Source organism: Nomascus leucogenys, chromosome 5 (genome assembly GCF_006542625.1).
Source record: "Nomascus leucogenys isolate Asia chromosome 5, Asia_NLE_v1, whole genome shotgun sequence".
Classification (NCBI taxonomy): Eukaryota; Metazoa; Chordata; class Mammalia; order Primates; family Hylobatidae; genus Nomascus; species Nomascus leucogenys.
The window spans coordinates 7284171-7304396 of record NC_044385.1 but is presented as its reverse complement, the minus strand read 5'-3'; the positions used below and the strand labels follow the sequence as shown (position 1 = coordinate 7304396).

General features: G+C 37.1%; 1 protein-coding gene across 5 annotated transcripts in view; it reads right to left on the bottom strand.

Annotated features, from left to right (window-relative positions):
* Positions 1–20226, bottom strand: part of RGS7 (regulator of G protein signaling 7) — a 582263-nt gene that overhangs the window by 133269 nt on the left and 428768 nt on the right. For all 5 annotated transcript variants that reach the window (XM_012506446.2, XM_030812615.1, XM_030812616.1 and 2 more), the window contains exons 5-6: positions 13929–14035; positions 8448–8499 (exon numbers count right to left, since the gene is read on the bottom strand). In XM_012506446.2, the coding sequence (XP_012361900.1) occupies positions 8448–8499; positions 13929–14035 (159 nt within the window). The remainder of the gene's footprint in view (positions 1–8447; positions 8500–13928; positions 14036–20226) is intronic.

Sequence of the window (20226 nt, the reverse complement as noted above, 5' to 3'; positions counted from 1 at the left end):
AATAAAATGTAAAACTATAAAACCTTTAGAATGTAACATAGAAAATTTAGGTGACCTTGAGTTTGGCAATGACTTTTTAGATGCAACATCAAAAGCACAATCTATGAGAAAAAATTGTAAGTTAGAATTTATTAAAATTTAAAACTTTGATTCTTTTAAATACACCATTAAGACAATGAAAGACAAACTACAGACTGGGGGAAAATCTTTGCAAAACATATCTGATAAAGCACTGGTATCCTCAATATACAAGGGACTCTTAGAATTCAACAGTAAGAAAACAACCCAATTAAAAAATCCGCAAAATATAATATCTGAACAGAAAACTCAACAAAGAAGATAAACACTTGGCAAATATGCATGTGAAAAGGTGCTCAACATCATATGTTATTAGAGAATTGTAAATTTAAAAAACAATGAGATACCATATCTATTAAATGGCTAAAATCCAAAACATTGGAAACACTAAATGCTGGTGAGGATGTGGGGCAACAGGAACTTGCATTCATTGGTGGTGGGAATGCAAAATAGTGTAGCCACTTTGGAAGACTGGAAGTTTCTTACAAAGCTAAATATACTCTTAACCATATGATCCACTTTCCTAGGTATTTGCTCAAATGAATTGGAAACTTATGTCTTCAAAAAAAAATCTGTACATGAAGGTTTATAGCAGCTCAACTCGTAATTGCCATATGTGGAATCGATTAAGATATTCTTCAATGGGTGACTGGATAAACTATGGTATATTCATAAAATGGAATATTCAGTGATAAAAAGCAATGAAATATCCTGCCATGCAAAGACATGGAGAAACTATAACAAATCTTGTTAAGTGAAAGAAGAAAAGGCTCTACACTGTGTAATTCCAACCCTATGACATTCTGTAAAAGCTAAAACTATGGAGACAGCAAAAAGATAAGTGTTTGCCAGGGGTTACGGTAGGGGTATGGATAAATAGGCAGACCACAGAGAATTTTTAGGGCAGTGAAACTAAATGGTGGATAAATGTTATACATTTCTGAAAACCCGCAGAATGTATAACACAAAGAATTAACCCTAATATAAACTACAGACTTTTGTTAACAATTACGTATTAATCTTGGCTCATTAATTTGTAACAAATGTACCATATTATGGTAAGTTTTTAATTATAGGGGCAAGTATAGGTGGTATTGAGGCATCGTACTGGAATTGTCTGCATATTTTGTTTAATTTTCTGTAAACTCTGAGCTTCTCTGAAAAAAATGAAGTCTATTAATTTTTAAAACTCTGCTCCCCAGAACATGATTTTAGGAGCCACTAACACCTGGCTTCAAAAACAGACATGCAGGGATGGATTCATTAAAAGTGAATGACAAAGGCTTGGGAAGTTCTTCAGAGGACAATAAGATAGAACTGTAGAGGCCCCTCTTAAAGCTCTTATAAAACAAGCAACTGTGTAAATTAAATGCCAAAGGGAATCCAGATAAAAACACACACACACACACACAATCTGTGTTAACGGAATGGATATATTTGAAAGCACTGCAATGTTTTAGATAAAGAAATAATGTCTATGTTTAGAAAAATGAAGTTCTTTCATTTTCCCCAATATCTTAAATTCTCAGTTTTCTAATATTATAGATAATGGAATTATTAATGGATTATGCAGATATTTAAGGCACTGTTATTTTATCAGCTATTCAAGGTTCAAGACACAGTTCTAAAGTCATTTGGGCTATTAATTTGGTTTTGTTTTATGTGTTTATTTCAAAATTCTTTTAAATTAGTTCACCATGTATTTGATCTCTTTAGTTGGTCATAAATCCCTTGTCATCTCTTCCCCAAAACAAAACCTTGGATATGGCAAGCTTTCTACCAATGGTAACTGACCAACTTAAAATCTGTCCCTGAAGGAAAAATTACCATTTATCTCAAAGCTGCTATAATTATTTTATGTCAGCCTACAATTGCTGTGGTTGGCCAACTAGAATACTTTCTTTTTGCTGGCCTCTTATTATCATGTATGAAAGATGTATTGATTCTCAGCATCCTTTTATTATGACTTTAGTACGGTTTTGGCAAGTGGAACTTCATCTTGTCTAGCACTAAGTACAATCTATCTCCATGGGTCTGAAAACCTTCACAACACACTGGAGAAAAGACAGGCCTTCGGTTGAACATTTACTGAGGCATAAATCATCACCCTACAAGATAATGTGATGTTTCGAACAACTTTAATTGTTTAAATTGGGAGGTTCTTATGTGGGGAACAAATTTTTCCTTCTGCAACTGTCACATGCTGGTTTTGCCATACACACCAGAAAGTCTGTATCTGTCCCACACACATCTCTCCCTTCCATACTAAATATATATTTTTTCTGGCTAAATATTCCTTGTCCTTCAAATTCAAAATTTAATCCAATTCAAAAATTAATGTGGTTACCGTGATCTTGACAAAATCTACATTGTCATTAAGGTCTTTTAAGATAGCCCAAGAACCAAATGTAATATTAATTGTATTACCACTAGGATGGCGTGAGTGATGCAGTCACCTCAGGTGCAAAATCTAAGGGAGTGTCAAAAAACTCGGTAATCAAAATTAACAATATTTTAATGCAATATTTGAAAAAACAACATTAATCAAAATAAATATTTTAGTGCAATATTTAAAAAAATAAAAATTAATGCAAAAAGTTCAAATGGACAAGGATGTGGGTGTAATGGGTGAGATGAGTTATACAAGTAGGTACAGGGGAGGCTCCTGTCTTTATTGGACATTTCAATTTCTTGGAGTTAAAATCCTATTTGGATATTAGAGATTCAACCCTTGAAAGGAGCCAGCCTAAAGACATTGTTCCATTTGTACTCATTTCTTTTTTTAAATAATAATTTTAACTTTTAGTTTAGATTCAGAGGGTATATATGCAGGTTTGTTACATGGGTATATTGCATGATGCTGAGCTTTGGGGTATGACTGATCCCAACACCCAGGTAGTCAGCATAGTCCCCAGTAGGTACTTTTTCAGCCCTTGCACCCCTCCATCATTTCCCCCACCAGTACCTGCCAGTGTCTATTGTTCTCATCTTTATGTTCATGTATACCCAATGTTTAGCTCCCTCTTATAAGTGAGAACATGTGGTATTTGGTTTTCTTTTCCTATGTTAATTTGCTTGGGATAATGGCCTCCAGCTGTATCCATGTTGCTGCAAAAGACATAATGTTATTCTTTTTCATGGCTGTGTGGTATTCCATGGTGTATATATATATTACATTTTCTTTATCCAATACACTATTGATGGGCACCTAGGTTGATTTCATGTCTTTGCTGTTGTGAATACTGCTGTGATGAACATACAAGTGCACATGTCTTTCTGGTAGAATAATTTATTTTCCTTTGAATATATATCCAGCAATGGGATTGCTGAGATGAATAGTAGTTCTATTTTTAGTTCTTTGAGAAATCTCCAGACAACTTTCCACAATGACTGAACTAATTTACATTCCCACCAACGGAGTATAAACATTGTTTTCTCCACAGTCTTGTCAGAATTTGTTATTTATTGATTTTTTACTAACAGCCATTCTGACTGATGTGAGATGGTATATCATTGTGGTTTTGATTTACAGTTCTCTGATGATCTGTAATGTTGAGCATTTTCTTGTATGTTTGCTGGCTGCTTGTATGTCTTTTTTTGAGAAGTGTCTGTTCATGTCCCTTGCCCACTTTTTAATGGGATTGTTTCTTGCTTGTTGTATTGTTAAAGTTCCTTATAGATTTTTGATATTAGACCTTTGTCAGATGCATAGTTTGCAAATATTTTCTCCCATTCTCTAGGTTGTCTGTTAATTCTGTTGATAGTTTCTTTTGCTGTGCAGAAGCTCTTCAGTTTAATTAATTAGTTTTATTTCATTTGGGTCCCACTTGTCAATTTTGGTTTCTCTTGCAATTGCTTTTGAGGACTTAGTGATGAAGTATTTACCAAGGCCATTGTCCAGATGGTATATCCTAGGTTTTATTCTAGGATTTTTATATTTTGAGGTCTTATATTAATCTTTAATCCATCTTGAGTTAATTTTCGTATATGGTACAAGGTAGCGGTCCAGCTTCATTCTTCTGCATGTGGCTAGCCAGTTATTCCAGAATCATTATTAAATAAGGAATCCTTTCTCCATTGCTTATTTTTGTTGACTTGGCCAAAGATCATACGGTTATAGATGTGCAGCTTTACTTTTGGGCTCTCAATTCTGTTTCATTAGTTTATGTGTCTGTTTTGTGATGTGTATAAAATGGTCATTTCTAGGACCCTTTGTGTGCAATGTGTGTGTCCAGAGGTACCAGTAAAAACCCTGCGTCAGCTTCTGTTTCAGTTTGCTACAACTGACACTGTCTCTACTTCTTACCAAAGCTCTCTTGAGCTTTCCTGTGCCTTTGTCTCCAGCCCTCACTGCAAGTCCTTAGTGCTGGATCGCTCTTGATGATGCAAATACATCTGGGAAAGCCCATTTCTGACTCCACTTTAACCGGCTTGAATTAGAATGCTTTTTGTACTTGCACACAAAATATCAGAAATCTTATCCAACTTGATTTTCAAATATGGAGTTTATAAAGATATAGACCTTTTAGTCAGTATTGGCTTGTCTTAGTTATTGAACAGAATCAAAACATTCCATTTTTCTATAAAACCAAGATAATTATGAAAAAGTAGTTTTTCATATCAACTGATCTATTGAGGCTTATGTTCAGCAGAACCTACTTGGTAAGTTTAAACTGGGGATGGAAACAGGTCAGGATACTAACAAAATGAAATAAACTGTTTTTTTTGTTTTGTTTTGTTTTGTTTTGTTTGTTTTTTGAGATGGAGTCTCTGTCACCAGGCTGGAGTGCAGTGGTGCAATCTCAGCTCACTGCAATCGCAGGTTCAAGCGATTCTCCTGCCTCAGCCTCCCGAGTAGCTAGGACTACAGACGTGCGTCACCATGCCAGCTAGTTTTTGTATTTTTATTAGAGATGGGGTTTCACCATGTTGGCCAGGATGGTCTTGATCTCTTGACCTTGTGATACGCCTGCCTCAGCCTACCAATGTGTTGGGATTACAGGCGTGAGCCACCGCGACCGGCCAATAAACTCTTCTTTAACCTGCCTTATGCAATAAAGTCCCTGTGCCCCAAAGTTGTCTTAGAAAAGACAGCCTAAGTAGTTACTGTGCTTTGGACTTCACAGCGCAAGTACATCGCACCATCAATATCCTCTTTAAAAGCCAGGAGTGAGGTTTATAAAAGTATGCTTTAAACAAATGGCAGCAAAAAATTCGAAGTTGGGTAATTCATATTGCTGCTATAATTTGTTTGCATCTAAAAAGAAAAATCATAGAAAATGAAGCATCATTGCCTGCAGGTACAGACATGTATGGTGTCTGAGATCATTGTTATTCTCTTCCTCTCATTTTTCTCCCATATCCTCTTAATGGAATAATTACATTATTCTTTACTTGTATATAATTCAGGCAAGCTAAGCACGACCAATAAAATGTTTCTTCAGAGGAAAAAATCCCAAACATAATAATTAAAGAATAAATTAGTTACTCTAAGTAGCAAGTATTCCAGGTTTGGGGAGAAAGTGTAGGAGACGATCCCCTCAGAAATGGACACCAGTGGATGGTAATGTGTGGGAACAAGAGTGATTCTATCTTAGATGCTAATCCACCGTGTTGGCTCCTGATTAACCCTGAGTCTGGGAATGCCTCCAAGATGTCTAGCTGATGATTTACTCTCTATGTAGAAACACTTATTTACTCTGAGTTACACCTTTCCTCCACAACAACCCTTGATCTTGTTGCATACATCACCTGTAGCTGTGACACCCATAGCATTCTCTCAGCCACCCACTCATTCCTCCTTCCATAGCTAATATACTTTTCCTCCAGGATATATAAACCCTGGGTCTAGAAGGTTGTAGTGCGAGGGCCTACCTTTCTTGTGGCCACCCACGACCACGCTTCTGTCTGTAAGTTCCCCAGTGAATCACCCTTTTCCAACAAACTGGATTTTTCTGCTCTATTCTTTGGTTTCTTGGCTCCTTCTGCATTTGGTGGACACTTTGCATATATGGCCCTTTCGTGGAACAATGTGAAACTTAAACATTTAGCATGTTGGGATGATCTACTTTAAGAGATGTTCTGTACATGATCTGCTGTGTAGGCCATGACATTTCCTCAGACTCACCACTGAAACATCAACCTACTATAAAATGATAAAACATAAGCTTTAAATGTGAGCACTCTAACATATTTATGAAAGACACAGCAGATGGGCAGAAAGAAACACTGAGAATGAGAATTTTATTTTCTTTTTAAATTTTTATTATTATTATTATTTAGATGGAGTCTCACTCAGTCACCCAGGCTAGAGTGCAGTGGCACAATCTTGGCTGACTGCGACCTCCATTTCCCAGGTTCAAGCGATTCTCCTGCCTCAGCCTCCCAGGTAAGCTGGGATTACAGGCACGCCCTACCACACCCTGGCTAATTTTTGTATTTTTAGTAGAGATGCGGTTTCGTCATGTTGGCCAGGCTAGTCTCGAACTCTTGACCTCAGGTGGTCTGCCCACCACAGCCTCCCAAAGTGCTGGGATTATAGGCGTGAACCACTGTGCCCGGCTGGGAATTTGCTTTTCAACAGGGAAAAGAGGCAGTGTATCTGCCAGGCAATAATGATGATGAGCACAAAACACTAATTTCAATGTATTGAGTATGTGAGAGGACCAATATTAGTTTCCTTAGGTGTATTAATTTGAATTATTTTAACAACTTTAGAAAGTCAATATGATTTCTGTTTGAAAAGTGAGCAAACTGAGGCTCAGAGATGTTGCACGCCTAAAGTCACACAGTTGGTATGTGGTTATGACAGTATTTATGTTCAGGTCTGTCTGCTTCCAATACCTGGATTTTTTTCTACGAGCTCCCTCTTAGCTGTTCCAGTGTTCCTCCACTAGAATTTTACATTCTTTAGTGAGACGATCTCCAGGCATTATCCTAGGTTGAATAAAATGCTCCAGAAAGTTCTCCAACTTAGACCTACAAATCAGTAGTTGTTTTGTAAAATAACTTCTTTCTCCAAGGACTTCAGTTTTGAGGAATGTGTGCCCTGGATGAAGAAACCGGCATTCTCACTACTGGAAAGAAATAATTTTGTCTCCGTATTAATTTTTCGGTGTTCTGGTTTTTAGATTTTTTTTTTTTCATGAGTTATGTTAGTTTTGACTCTTTTGACTAGAGCCTGACCATTCTTGGATGATCTACTAAATTCAAGTTTCTGAAATGACACACATGAGAGATAGCTTTATTGGTTTTCTATGAATTTTCTTATTTTTTCTTCTTACAAAAATGTCTCTCCAGGAGCAATACCAAAGAAAGCCAGGCTGCTGCAAAGCTTCTCACTGCCTTTGTATATTATGCTGGCTCCTCTGCCTCAAACACTTGCCCTGCCTTCTCATCTGAAAAATCATTCCTCTTAAAATCCAGCTCAAATGCTATCGGTTCTTTTGCAAAATCATTCTGGAAGACCCCAGGGAAAGTCAATTTCTCATTCTTTTAAACATTCATATAATTTTGCATATATCACTCTCCTATTCACTTGACACTCTACAGTAACTCCTTCTGTATAATTCTACTTTCCCGTCTAGCCTGTGAGCTACCCAATGGTGTCAATGAACTCAGTCACCTTTGCAAACCTAGCATCTTCTACTATACTGGCATAGGAAGAAAAATACTCAACAAACACTTGCAGAAATGACCTTTAAAAACCATGCAATCTTGTCTTTGAAAACTGTACTGTTCAGGAAGATTTAAGAAGATGAATACTTACTAGGGGCTCTTTTTCTCCTTGAAGAGCTTGAGTGAAATAATGGTTGTTGAACCAAGTTTGTTCTAAGTTCATTGAACTTGATTTATTAGCATTGAATTTTCTTTTTTAGCTTTTTTAAAATTTTGCTTGTAATTGGCCTCTCCATGTTTAACACAACCCTCCACTTCTAAAAATCATAGGATGCTTCATAGAACAGTGAGAAAAGCGGACCCTTGGGAAGTCAAGGGACTGACTAAAAATCGCACAGCTAAGTGGGAGAGTTGAACTGGAACTCTGGTTCTATGGGCCTATTTTTTATTCTTTCTAGTAGGCCAGGTTGCTATGACAAAACAATAACCCCTTTAAGCTTCTTTATAGCTCTTTAACCTAATCAGAAAGCTTTCTTTAATAGTTGCAGAGGGCACCATACCACAGAGAAAGTTGTCACGAGGTTTGGTGACTTTCCAAACAAAGCCGCTTATCAGTTCAATGTTAAAAATATTGGTCCCATCCTGAGAACTGTGGTTTCCTTTTCTTAATGAAAAAAAGCAATAAAACGCAAGTACACATCCATTTGGACATACAGGCTGTCAATAATAAAATAATGAGAGATGGCACTGACCATAATCTGTGTTTTCCGGCTCCCAACAATTTGATGGCCAAAAATAGGGCGTCTGTGGAATGAAAAGAAGTGGAACCCAGGTTAGACAAAAAATTGGTGGAGTTTCTGGCTGGCGAATTGCATTTATCTTCCACAATTCTCTATATTAGTTTGCTATATGTTTTATAATCCAGAACATGTTCCAAGAGAGACACTGTAAAGTCTTTGTCTACATGTACTTTGCTGACCAATTGCTCAGCTTCTATATATGTGTAGTACCAGCAAGCAGGTATTTAAAATGTCATTCCTTTGCTGTAATTTTACACCAACTGACATAAAGGCAAAACGGTCTGATTGTATATTCAAACAAAAAGTATTCATCCACAGAGAGGACTGAAAGAGTATTATGTTCAGCAAGACTCAGGATGAAATATATTTAAATATAACAAATTGTTTTCTATGAATCACGTATCTCAACACTGCTTTTGGTAGCTTCAAAAAGCTCAACCAACTGATAGACTCTTTCTCTGAGATCTGACAGTGATTTGCCTGGCTCCATTAGTCATATAATGCAGTTCTCAGCATTGTCCAATGACAGTAAAGCAACTTTTTACTCTCACTTTTAAACACATTTCCTAAATTCCTCTTGTAACTAATTTCTACCATTTAGTGGTGCAACAGGGTGACTCGAGTCAATAGTAACTTAATTCTACATTTAAAAATAACTAAGAGTGTAACTGGATTGTTTGTAGCACAAAGAATAAATGCTTGAGGGAATGAAGATCCCATTCTCCATGATGTGATGACTTCACAATGCATCCTTGTATCAAAACACCTCATGTATTCCATAAATATATACGCCTATTATGTACCCACAAAAATTAAAATTTAAAAATTTAAATTAAAAAAACCTACAAAAAATAAATAAATAAAAATAGAAACATTTCCTTACAAAGACACCTACTGCTCTAAAGTTTTACACTGCACAAATCAGAGATCTTTTTTTTTTTAAAGGAATAGTGTCTTAATTGAGTGATATAATCTATAATAGGCAGGATCCAGATTCTGTAGAATTCTAGAAACTGATTGACTAAACTACAAAGAAAATGTCTGACCAAGAAAAACTTTATTATTATCACTAACATTTATATTTTCTAAAAGGACTTTCCTAGCCCTGCTAGCTGAACATGCTTGGCTCCTGACCACGAGGAAACCTGATGATCACCTGTCTCCTTATCAATCGCTAGTTCCTGGAATGATGAGGCCTGCAGGACTCACTGTAACAGTGATGGCAAATATCAGTACTGTGGGCTTAATTCTATGTTAGCTAATTATAGTAACTACCATGTGCAATGAGCATAATTGGAGTAATCTCTGATCATCTGATCATTTTCCCCTCTAGAAGAGAGACTCTAACGGAGGGAAAATGGGTAGATAGGGAGAACTGTTTGAATCTCTACAGACAAGTCTTCCCAAACTGTCTCAGAGGCCCCCCCGACCACCATCACCCAGAGATTTTGACTTACCCTCCGTTCTTTCTTGGGAATTATAGTAGTAAAATAAGGCTACTAATACTAGTTTTGTGAATATGAGAACAAAATCATCGTAGGAATTTTGAAGAAAGAAAAAAAGACTGAACCGCTAGATAAAAGAGGATAGTAAGACTTTATATGGGTCACCCTCATCACCCCAATCTCACTTGACTCCATGGGAGATGAAGCTTAGAGAATTTGATTTCTTAAAAATAAAATTGAATCAGGATTCTAGGGGAGCCCTAGGGGGACAGAGTAGTTAAAACTTTGCTTTCATGTAGTGTGTTACTTTTTTTTTTTTTTGAGATAGAGTCTCACTGTCCCCCAGGCTGGAGTGCAGTAGCGCAATCTCGGCTCACTGCAAGCTCCGTCTGCCGGGTTCACGCCATTCTCCTGCCTCAGCCTCCTGAGTAGCTGGGACTACAGGCGTCCGCCACCACGCCTGGCTAATTTTTTGTATTTTTAGCAGAGACGGGGTTTCACTGTGTTAGCCAGGATGGTCTCAATCTCCTGACCTCATGATCTGCCCGCCTCGGCCTCCCAAAGTGCTGGGATTATAGGCGTGAGCCACCACGCCCAGCCGGTGTTACTTTTTGAGATGCTTCTTATGGAGTGTGCAGTTCCTTTTGGGTCGTTTCTATATTTTGGGGAGTATGTATGTGTATGTATAGGTGTGTGTGCAGGCATATCTATTTATCTAACCTTAAAATACCTATTCTAGTCAGACCATACAGACATATACTTTTTTCCCACAAAAGCACAAAAAATATTCTCAACTGCATTCTTATATTTTTCTTCATTCTTCATCATTTACTTTAGTGAGAATTTAATGACTGTAAAATTAAAGCATAAAGTAATTTTTTCTTGTGATATTATGTGGAAACGCCACTAAACCAATGTTCTTCACTAATATTGGAAGATTTTTTCTAAGAAGTAGTGTTTTGATTTGTAGTAAATGATAATACAAGAGAACAACAAACTCTTACAGTTTTTTTGGAATTTAAATACATACCTATATCGTTCTACCACACATTAGGACATTTTAATGCATGAGTTTCTTGATTTTTCAATATTGGCTTCCTTAGCTAGGATGAAACTCATCCAAAACTGTTCAACTGTTGTTCAATAACTGTTGGAGCATATACTAATGTATTGAAAATCATGAAAGAGAGCTAAAGAATTATATCAGATCTCATTTTCAGTTAGCTAAGAGAGGATGATTAGATAATTGTGACTTTACGGTAAATTTAAAAAATCACGTGATTAAGACATGTACTACAAATTTGAGACAAATATATAAACTGTCATGCAAATGACATAAAGATTTCTGTTTGTCTCAAATTAATGCTTTGAAGACTCTTTAGATATTTTTATTACTATTATTTTGAGATGGAGTCTCGCTCTGTCACCCAGGTTGGAGTGCAGTGGCGCCATCTTGGCTCACTGCAACCTCCGCCTCCTGGGCTCAAGCAATTCTCCTGCCTCAGGCTCCCAAGTAGCTGGGACTACGGGCATGCACCATCACACCCAGCTAATTTTTGTATTTTTTGTAGAGATGAGGTTTCACCATGTTGGCCAGGATGGTCTCAATCTCTTGACCTCATGATCCGCCTGCCTCTGCCTCTCAAAGTGCTGGGATCACAGGCGTGAGCCACTGTGCCCAGCCTAGATTCTTAATGATGGTTAGGCTCCCAATCATTCACTGGAGGATTTGTAAACACGGCATCCCAACTTTTCTACTTTATGATTTTAAAATATCCTTCCAAGGAGCTGAATTTCACTTCGGTGTAATAAAGAACTTTCACTGCTTGGAACCAACATAAAAATAGAACTGAAGACTCTGAATAATAATTTGTTTTCTATTATTAGAACTCTTCAAATATGGACTGGTTAATGACTTGGTAGACATTATAGTAGAAATTCAGTTACCTCTGAGTTTTCTGGTGTTTTTTAAAATCTTGGTTTCAGAATTCTAATATTATTAGATTTACAAATGTGTTATATTTAGATACTATTTCAAATATGGATGTATCATTAAAATATGTAACATTTACTATTTAGCACTAATGTAATTTTAATGTGTATATTTATAGATAATGTTTATTTTATATCTGCCTATCTATCTCAGCACACTGAACTTGACAACTCTCTGTCTATCCCTAGTAGTTACATAATTCATATGTCATTTATACCCATTCCCTTGCTTTGTTCTAAAGCTCTTTTAAAAATCCTCTCCTTTTCTTGTGTGTGTATGGTGACCCCTTCCTTCACATGGCTTTTTTTTTTTTTTTTTCCTGAGACAGAGTCTCTCTCTGTCACGCAGGCTGGAGTGCAGTGGCACAATCTTGGCTCACTGCAACCTCCACCCCCCAGGTTCAAGCTATTCTCCTGCCTCAGCCTACTGAGTAGCTGGGATTACAGGCACATGCCACCACGCCCAGTTAATTTTTTTTTTTTTTTTAGTAGAGATGGGGTTTCACCATGTTGGCCAGGCTGGTCTCAAACACCTAACCTCAAGTGATAGCCCACCCTGGCCTCCCAAAGTGCTGGGATTACAGGCATGAGCCACTGTGCCCGGCCTCATGTGCCATTTTAGAACCATGAGCATGACTAAGACATGAAAACCTTGTCTGTCTACTACTTTTTTTCTGGAATAGAGATTTCTTTAAAAAAATCAGGAAGCATTAGTCACATAAAAACAATGTATTTGCTGATCACCAATAATTCCTAGTTATTAAAAATTTAACCTTGGGACCAGAAGTTACTCTAATAATATGCTATTTTAAGCTACTGTTAGTGTAAGTTTTGCTGTATAAAGAATAAAGCTCCATTAACGTAAAGCTTTTGTAAGTTAAGTAATTTAACTAAGTGCTTGAATACTTAGCTCAGTATCACAGTTTCAGGATACAGCTTTATTTCCTCCTAGCTCTTAAGTCCAAAGCTGTCCTACAATTATTTGCCTTGGAAGAAATGAGTCCAAGGAAGGGGCAGTGAGACTGTTCTATGAGGACAATAATCTTTAAAATGATTTTTTAAAGCAAATGATTCAAGTGATTTTTAAAGCATATTTCCTCTTTTTTCTCAGTTTTCCCAAACAAATTTTAGGCACTCTGATTACTATTTAGTCATTTATGTAGACATAGAGCATTTAATAATACTTAGAACAAGTGATAAGAAGGTTCCAAAGTCTGAAAGTTGGACTATGGGGAGAACCTCTTGGAAATGGGTTAGAGTTTGACATCCAGCATTTTATATGCCTGAATTTTACAGGCTAGAATCTGCTAGTCAGTTATTAATGAGCCATAATGTCTACTGAAATGTAGAATATACTTTAGGTAAATCAATGTGAACTCAAGTGTCAAATATACTTACAATGACTGAAATTAGAGTCCACAATCATTGCCAGAAAGAATAATAGCATCTGTGTCATTTGCAAATGACCTAGAATGACTCTTATCAGTTTGCAAGTTATCTGAGGTGTCCTGTTGCAGTTGAGTGCACACACACAATATATCATCATGTCAGTCTTCACAGATTTGTAGAAGAGCCTCGGATGCTGAGAGTTTATTAATTAGCTGAATCCTATCTGGAGCTTCAAGCATTCACATTAAAATTTACTTGGGCTGAAGATGGTCTGGATCACAGGCAAGGATCAGACAGAGGAAGACTCTCTGGTCCTCCCGAATGCCATGAAGTCACTTTCTGAATTTCCCTTAAGCTTTTCATATAAAATAGAACTTCAATCATCACACAATTTAGCTTTCACACATCATCTTGACTAAGCATACTTTATCTTTCTCTGTGTTTATTGCTTTTTATGTCTTTAGTTTAACGTTAATCAGTTTCTAACTGGCCTAAGTCAAGGTAAAATAAGGCGTAGTTTTTAAAAGTTCTGTTCAAAAGAAACCTAACTAACAAATGAAATGCAGGCTTCTAGTTTACTGTTAAAGAACATTTCTAATAAACTTACTTGAAACCGGTAAAAGGTGCCATCATCCTTGAGTGTGAGGACATGATCTGAGATTGGGAAGAAGTAGCCATGGGCAGCCATTAACGTTCCCAAATGGAGCGCCTCCACTGTTTTATGAAAACAAACAAAAAACATTAAAAAGCCTTTTAAATGTATTCATTTATAGGAATGTAACGTTTTTGTGTGGTTCCTTTTGTCAGATACAGTTAAGTTCCTCTTCAAAGATTTAATTTCTGACTTCCTTGTTCTTTGTTCTCGAGATCAACTTCCTTGTCCCTTCTCCTAAGCTACCTAAGCTACCTGCTCTGTAAACAACTTCTCCTACCACTCCCAGTCTGTAACTCACATCTCTTCCTTATTTGGAAACAGTCCTCCTTTACTCCTGGCTACCCATTCTGTAAACTGCCCATCCCACTGAAACAGGTCTTCCCGCCAAAACTACGCCTCCTGCCTTTGCCGTGCCCTGACATGCCCAAACATGCCTTGTACCGAAATGGACAGCCTCTCCCTTCCCACCTAATTAGCCATATTCAATTTTAAACAGCAGCCAATCGGGTCAGTTTAGATTGTGTCGTATGACTCCAGTCAATGGGGACTGGACGCAGAAGCAGGGACTAATAGCGTTGGGGATAAAAACCCCTTCCCTCCTTTGTTCAGTGTGCTCTCGCAGTGGCCAGAAGTGTGAGTGGCACCCTTCTGCAGAAGTAAATTTGCCTTGCTGAGAAATCCTTTCTTGAATGCTCATTTTCCTTGCGACTCCGAGCTCTTGTTTCTAACACTTTAGAGTATATTCTTGGCACTCTGAAAACCTGGCTTTGTGCTTTTTCTTCTTTTTTCAGCTGTTTCTCACAAGACACTAAGATGGTTCTAGTTCCTGGTAGCAACTGCCATGACCAACCTCATCCCATGACAACCAGTCCACGAGAAGATAAAGTTAAGAAACATTAAAATGGGAAGGCTCTTCTGAATCTGTAGAATATGTCTCCCTCATTTTATAGATGTGTGTTGGCCCATGTGTTAATGTTCTCTCACAGGCGGTTGCATTTGGCATTTATATAGCACTTTTAAAAGTTTTCACTTGCATCACCTCATTCTCAATATCATAGCTATCTAGTACCATCAGTAATGTTTCTAATGATATGGACCATTATTTTGTGATGCTATGAGGGAATGTTAAGGAATCAAGGACCATGTATGCTGCACTATTGAATCTACAGACTGGTGACTGTAAAGATTGTTCTAGCTTTTACTATTCTATACAGTGATCTAAATATGGAGTAGGAAGAGATTTATTGGACGATGGAAACATATAGTCTGAAACTAAGGCTGTAATACTCATACTGTCTATAGCCACCAACAATTTCTTCCAACAAAAGGGTTAATAAAATTTGGTCAATAGTTATTACTGCATTTGTGCAGAGATGACATAAAATTTTAAAGGCTAGAAAATATGAAATTATGCAAAATAGTTTTCTACCCAACAAAAAAATATATGTACAGTTGTCCCTTGGTATCCTCAGGGGATTGGTTTGAGGACCTGCACAGATACCAAACATCAAGGATGCTCAAGTTCCCCAGTTTGCCTTCCCACATCTGTGGATTTTTGATCATGGGTGGTTGAATCCACAGAAGTGGAAGTCATAAACAGAGAGGGCCTACTGTATATAGAAAATACCAAAAAAGTTAGATTTATTTATCTGTTTATGTATCTTTATGTATAATTCATTTATAAATTTATTTATGTTTCTTAGTCAAGAAGCTAGGATTCTTACAGCAGTTCTAGGACAACATGTATCTATCTATATCTCCAGCCATCAACCATCGGGAGCTTTTACACCTCAGTAAGAACTGAGTAACTAAGCAGCTAGCTATGGTGCAGCAAAGCATAAGAATCCCATCCTTTTACCCCTCACACCTACATAAATAAACAATTTGTTGTTAAATTTTTATCTGTTGTGGGGTACTATGATGCCCCTTGAAATTGTTATCTAGCATTTTGCAAACATTTCGATTGATAACTTCTACCTCTGATCTCTCCCTGCATTGTTCTTGCTGATAATAAAGAACAACTGCCAATTATTCTTCATTCTTTGTCCTGGCTTTGGAAGACTGTTACTAAGTGCTCCAGCCATCATCTCTAAACTCCCAATCAAGTCTGTCTGTATAGAATGTTGTTTTTTTGTACAGAGGAGCAATTTTTTTTCATCAATTTTATGCGTGTGTGTGTGTATTTCCATCATTTCAAAATCCTTTCAGTTCAAAGTCAAGGCCTTCTCAAAGCATGCACAGCTCATGGCAACATGCCTACCTATCCTTGTTAAAACTTTAGTGCCAGGGTGTCACTGTGGAAAGAACAAGAACTTTGGAGACACCCACTGTCTTCTGTTACTTTCATTCTCTGTGCCTCCCCCATCTATTAATAAAGGTCATAAATCTACCTGGCAGGATTGACGTGAGAATGACATAAGCACACTTGTAATGAAACTGGAATCACGCTTCCAGCCTAGTAGATGCTCTGTATATGGTAGCTACTGTGCTTCATTACTTGCACACAAAACAATTTTTACATTTCTACAAACCACTTTCAGAGAATCTACTTCCATACATTTGCCTTCTACTAGGTTGAGTGATTATTTCCAACACAAAAAAACATAAATGTTTGAAGTGATAGATATGTTAATTATTCTGATTTGATCATTGCACATTTCATGTATTGAAATATTACACTGTACCCTATAAAAATGTAACAAAAGTTTTAAAAAGCTAGGCTGAGTGAGGGAACCGGACAGTCCTAAGCAGCCACGTTCATCAACATCATCTTATTCTTTTTTTTTTTTTGACTGTCTGTAAAATTAAAATGGTAAGAAGATCTATAAGATAGTTAGCCCATAACAAACGAGCAGGTTCTTATAGTCCTGGTTAAATTCTGAGTCCCTACGTGCCCCTGTGGACGAGTGAAGAACACGCCATCCCAAAGTACCCCAGATTGTTTCAAGTTGAAAACACTGGAGAAATTGTAGTTTCAGAAAGGGCTAGCTGGCCTATCTCTTCCTACATGCAGCAAGCCATAAAGATTCCTCTGGGAGGGGTATCTTCCCTCTGCCAGGGCAAGAAAATAGCTCTTATCACCAGAGACTGGAAGTTGGGGCCTGCAATGAACCTAATAAAGGGCTGGGTGCAGTGGCTCATGCCTGTAATCCCAGCACTTTGGGAGGCTGAGGCAGATGGATCACTTGAGGCCAGGAGTTCAAGACCACCCTGGCCAACCCGGCGAACCCCGTCTCTACTAAAAAACATAAAAAATAAAAAAATTAGCTGGGCATGGTGGCGGGCACCTGTAATCCCAGCTACTTGGGAGGCTGAGGCACGAGAACCACTTGAATTTGGGAGGTGGAGGTTGTAGTTAGCAGAGATCACACCACTGCACTCCAGCCTGGGCGACAGAGCAACACTCTATCTCAAAAAATTAAATTAAATTAAAATTAAGAAATAAACTTAATCAAGTAACCCCTACTTTCCACTAGTTTTATGCCCCCCATATATTCCCTAGTGATTCTGCTAGAAAATTTACTGCCTTCAGCCAGATTTTCTTTGTTCTGTCATTTTTTTCTTAAATTTATTATTGTTTGTCTAAAAAGTATAGAAGTGTGTTGCTCTGGCCATTTCTTCAGACTTCACTCTCTTGTGAAGATCCTCATGTTCATGTAAAACTAATAAAACGTGTATGCTTTTCTCTATTCATCTGCCTGGTGTCCACTTGGTCTCCACGTCCACAGAAGAGCTTAGGGAGGTTGCAGGTGATCTCTGATGTCCTTAACACCTGTCAGGGAATATGGGGTGGAGCAATATGTAACAGCCTTTGCAGGACTTCAAAGTCAGGTGGCCCATCTGTCTTCGTAAAGCCATCTTTATTATTTTAGTCCCAGCAGTTTGTGGTCTGGGAAGATAGTGTTAGCACACTTTCCCGGAAGAAAAATTAAGTTACAGCACATAAGGAAATCTGCGGAGTATAGATACAAGAAGGGAAAACTGAGATGCCCAGGAAGATAGGCAGTAAGAGGAGCTTCTGAGTTCTAAGCATAGGAAAGAGTGTGACTGAAACCAAGCCAAGGAACAACAAAAAGCAATTGGGTGTTAAAAGTGTTGATGAGGATTAGAAAAATATAGTGAAAGTAAATATAGAGATGCTTCAAAAAAGAAAAACAGAAGTGAATGATCATAAGACTATTCTTGGCTCCTGCATCTCATTAACTACTAATTTACAAGTTATATACTTATAGAGTGCAAAGGGTATGTTGGCAGGTTCTTCTTCATGTAATACTACCATAATTAGTCATTAATAAATGCTTGCAAATGAGAATGAGTGAATTAGTAAAATTCTCCTTCCTTTTTTGCGGTACAATATTTTCATTTGATTTGATGATATGCCTTCTCATTTTACTTCTCTTCCGAGTGATACTTACGCTCCATAATTTTACAATTAAGGCAAATTTGTTTTGATGCTTTTGCATCATGTCATGAATTTAGTAGAAATATACTGGTGGGGATACAGGTAAGAACTAAATTTAATTTCTATGTGAGTCACACACATTTCATATGTCAAGGTAAAATCAAACCTTTTGACTTAATAGTTAAGAGGATTGATCTTCTAACAACGCTTACAAATGGTTTTAAGATTTTTGGTCAGATAGTAATCTAGAGGTACTGAAATAATAATAGACATTTTGTGTTCATTACAGGGTCTCCAGAATAATATAGCTCCAGAGCAGGATAAATGCCTAGATGAAAAACCAGAAAGTTGGGGTGAATTTTTTTGCTTCATTTAGGATGACAAGTTTAGCACTCAGCACATCCATGGCAAAAGTAGCAAGTGAATCAATATTTGCTGAATCAATGAACAAGGACATTTATGAGTAAATGACATGTCAAGAATATTAAAAACCTAACACTGCATAGAAAAACACCAGACTTTATTGGGTGTTACAAGCTGTTGAGGTTATAAGCTATTGTAGCTATTTTGTGTGTTATATTATATTGTGTGTTAAAAGCTATTGTAGCATTTGTTGTGAGATAATGTTAACAAGATAAATGTCAGTAAGAGTGGACTTGGGGCAGTATTCTCAAGATAGACTTGTTTATTGCTAGGGACAAACATGGTGCCACACTTCCCTGTGGTCCCACTGCTCCTAAATCTTAGCACCATCTTAATCTAGTAAGAATCCGTAAGACCGCTGACAATCTTGGAACAAAGTGTTGAAAGAGTTTAATGAGTAATCTATCAAGATCACTCTCCCAATAACGGCACACCAGATGGCTCAGCAGCATCACGCTTCACGGCAAAATAATCGCTAATTAATCTTCTCATACATGTGTTATTCTCTTCACCCACACAGCTAAAGTTCAACGATAAACCTACTAAAAAATTCCAGTTTATTTTTTTGTTTGGATATTCAAGCCATGAGCAAACTGAGAAACAAAAATCAATCTCCAAACACCTCTGATTAGGTGAAGAGCCTAGAACAGCTTTGTAAAGCCTGATACCATCACAGGATGATTTCACCCCAAACTCTAAAGGAATGGTATTATCAACATCCTCTGATAGCGAAGAGAATTCTCCACAGCATAATTTGCTTTGAACCACAATGACTTCAAAAAGTTAACAGGATGAAAGCCATAGTATAAAAGAGGCTTGAGGAACTCCAGTGGCGCAATCGGTTAGCCCACGGTGCTTATAAAAGAGGCTTGAGTACTTGAGTGTAAAGTACTCTATATTTACAATGTAATTTTAAAACTCAGTAATATTTTTCTTACCCAGAGGCTCAACTTCTTGCAGCCTCCTCTTCTTCTAAATACAGCTCATAATTTTGAAATGATTAATAAAATGCCTCTGAGTCAAGAAAATCATTTAAAAACCTCACTGAATCCTATATTTTTATCACTATCATGTTATTTACTCTTATTTATGTGCATGTATTAAAATTTTTTTCATTTCCAACACAGTATAAGTATGATTAGTGTGTGGGGAGAAATATTTTAAAAGAAAATCTAAAAAGAAAACAGATGGCAGCTGATCATATTAAGGAAACAGAGATGCTAAAATGAAGACAAAGCTAAGTTACTTAATGATAAAATAACAGGCATTCATCAGGACAATTCTGAGCCATAAAAAGAAGATACGTTAGACTTGTTATTTTCTGTTTAAGAAGATATGGAAGTGGTCATTTTAGAAATCCTTCAAAATATTATGCTTTATTTTTTGGAACTGGCATTTGGAAAGGTAAGATTAGTCATGTAGAAA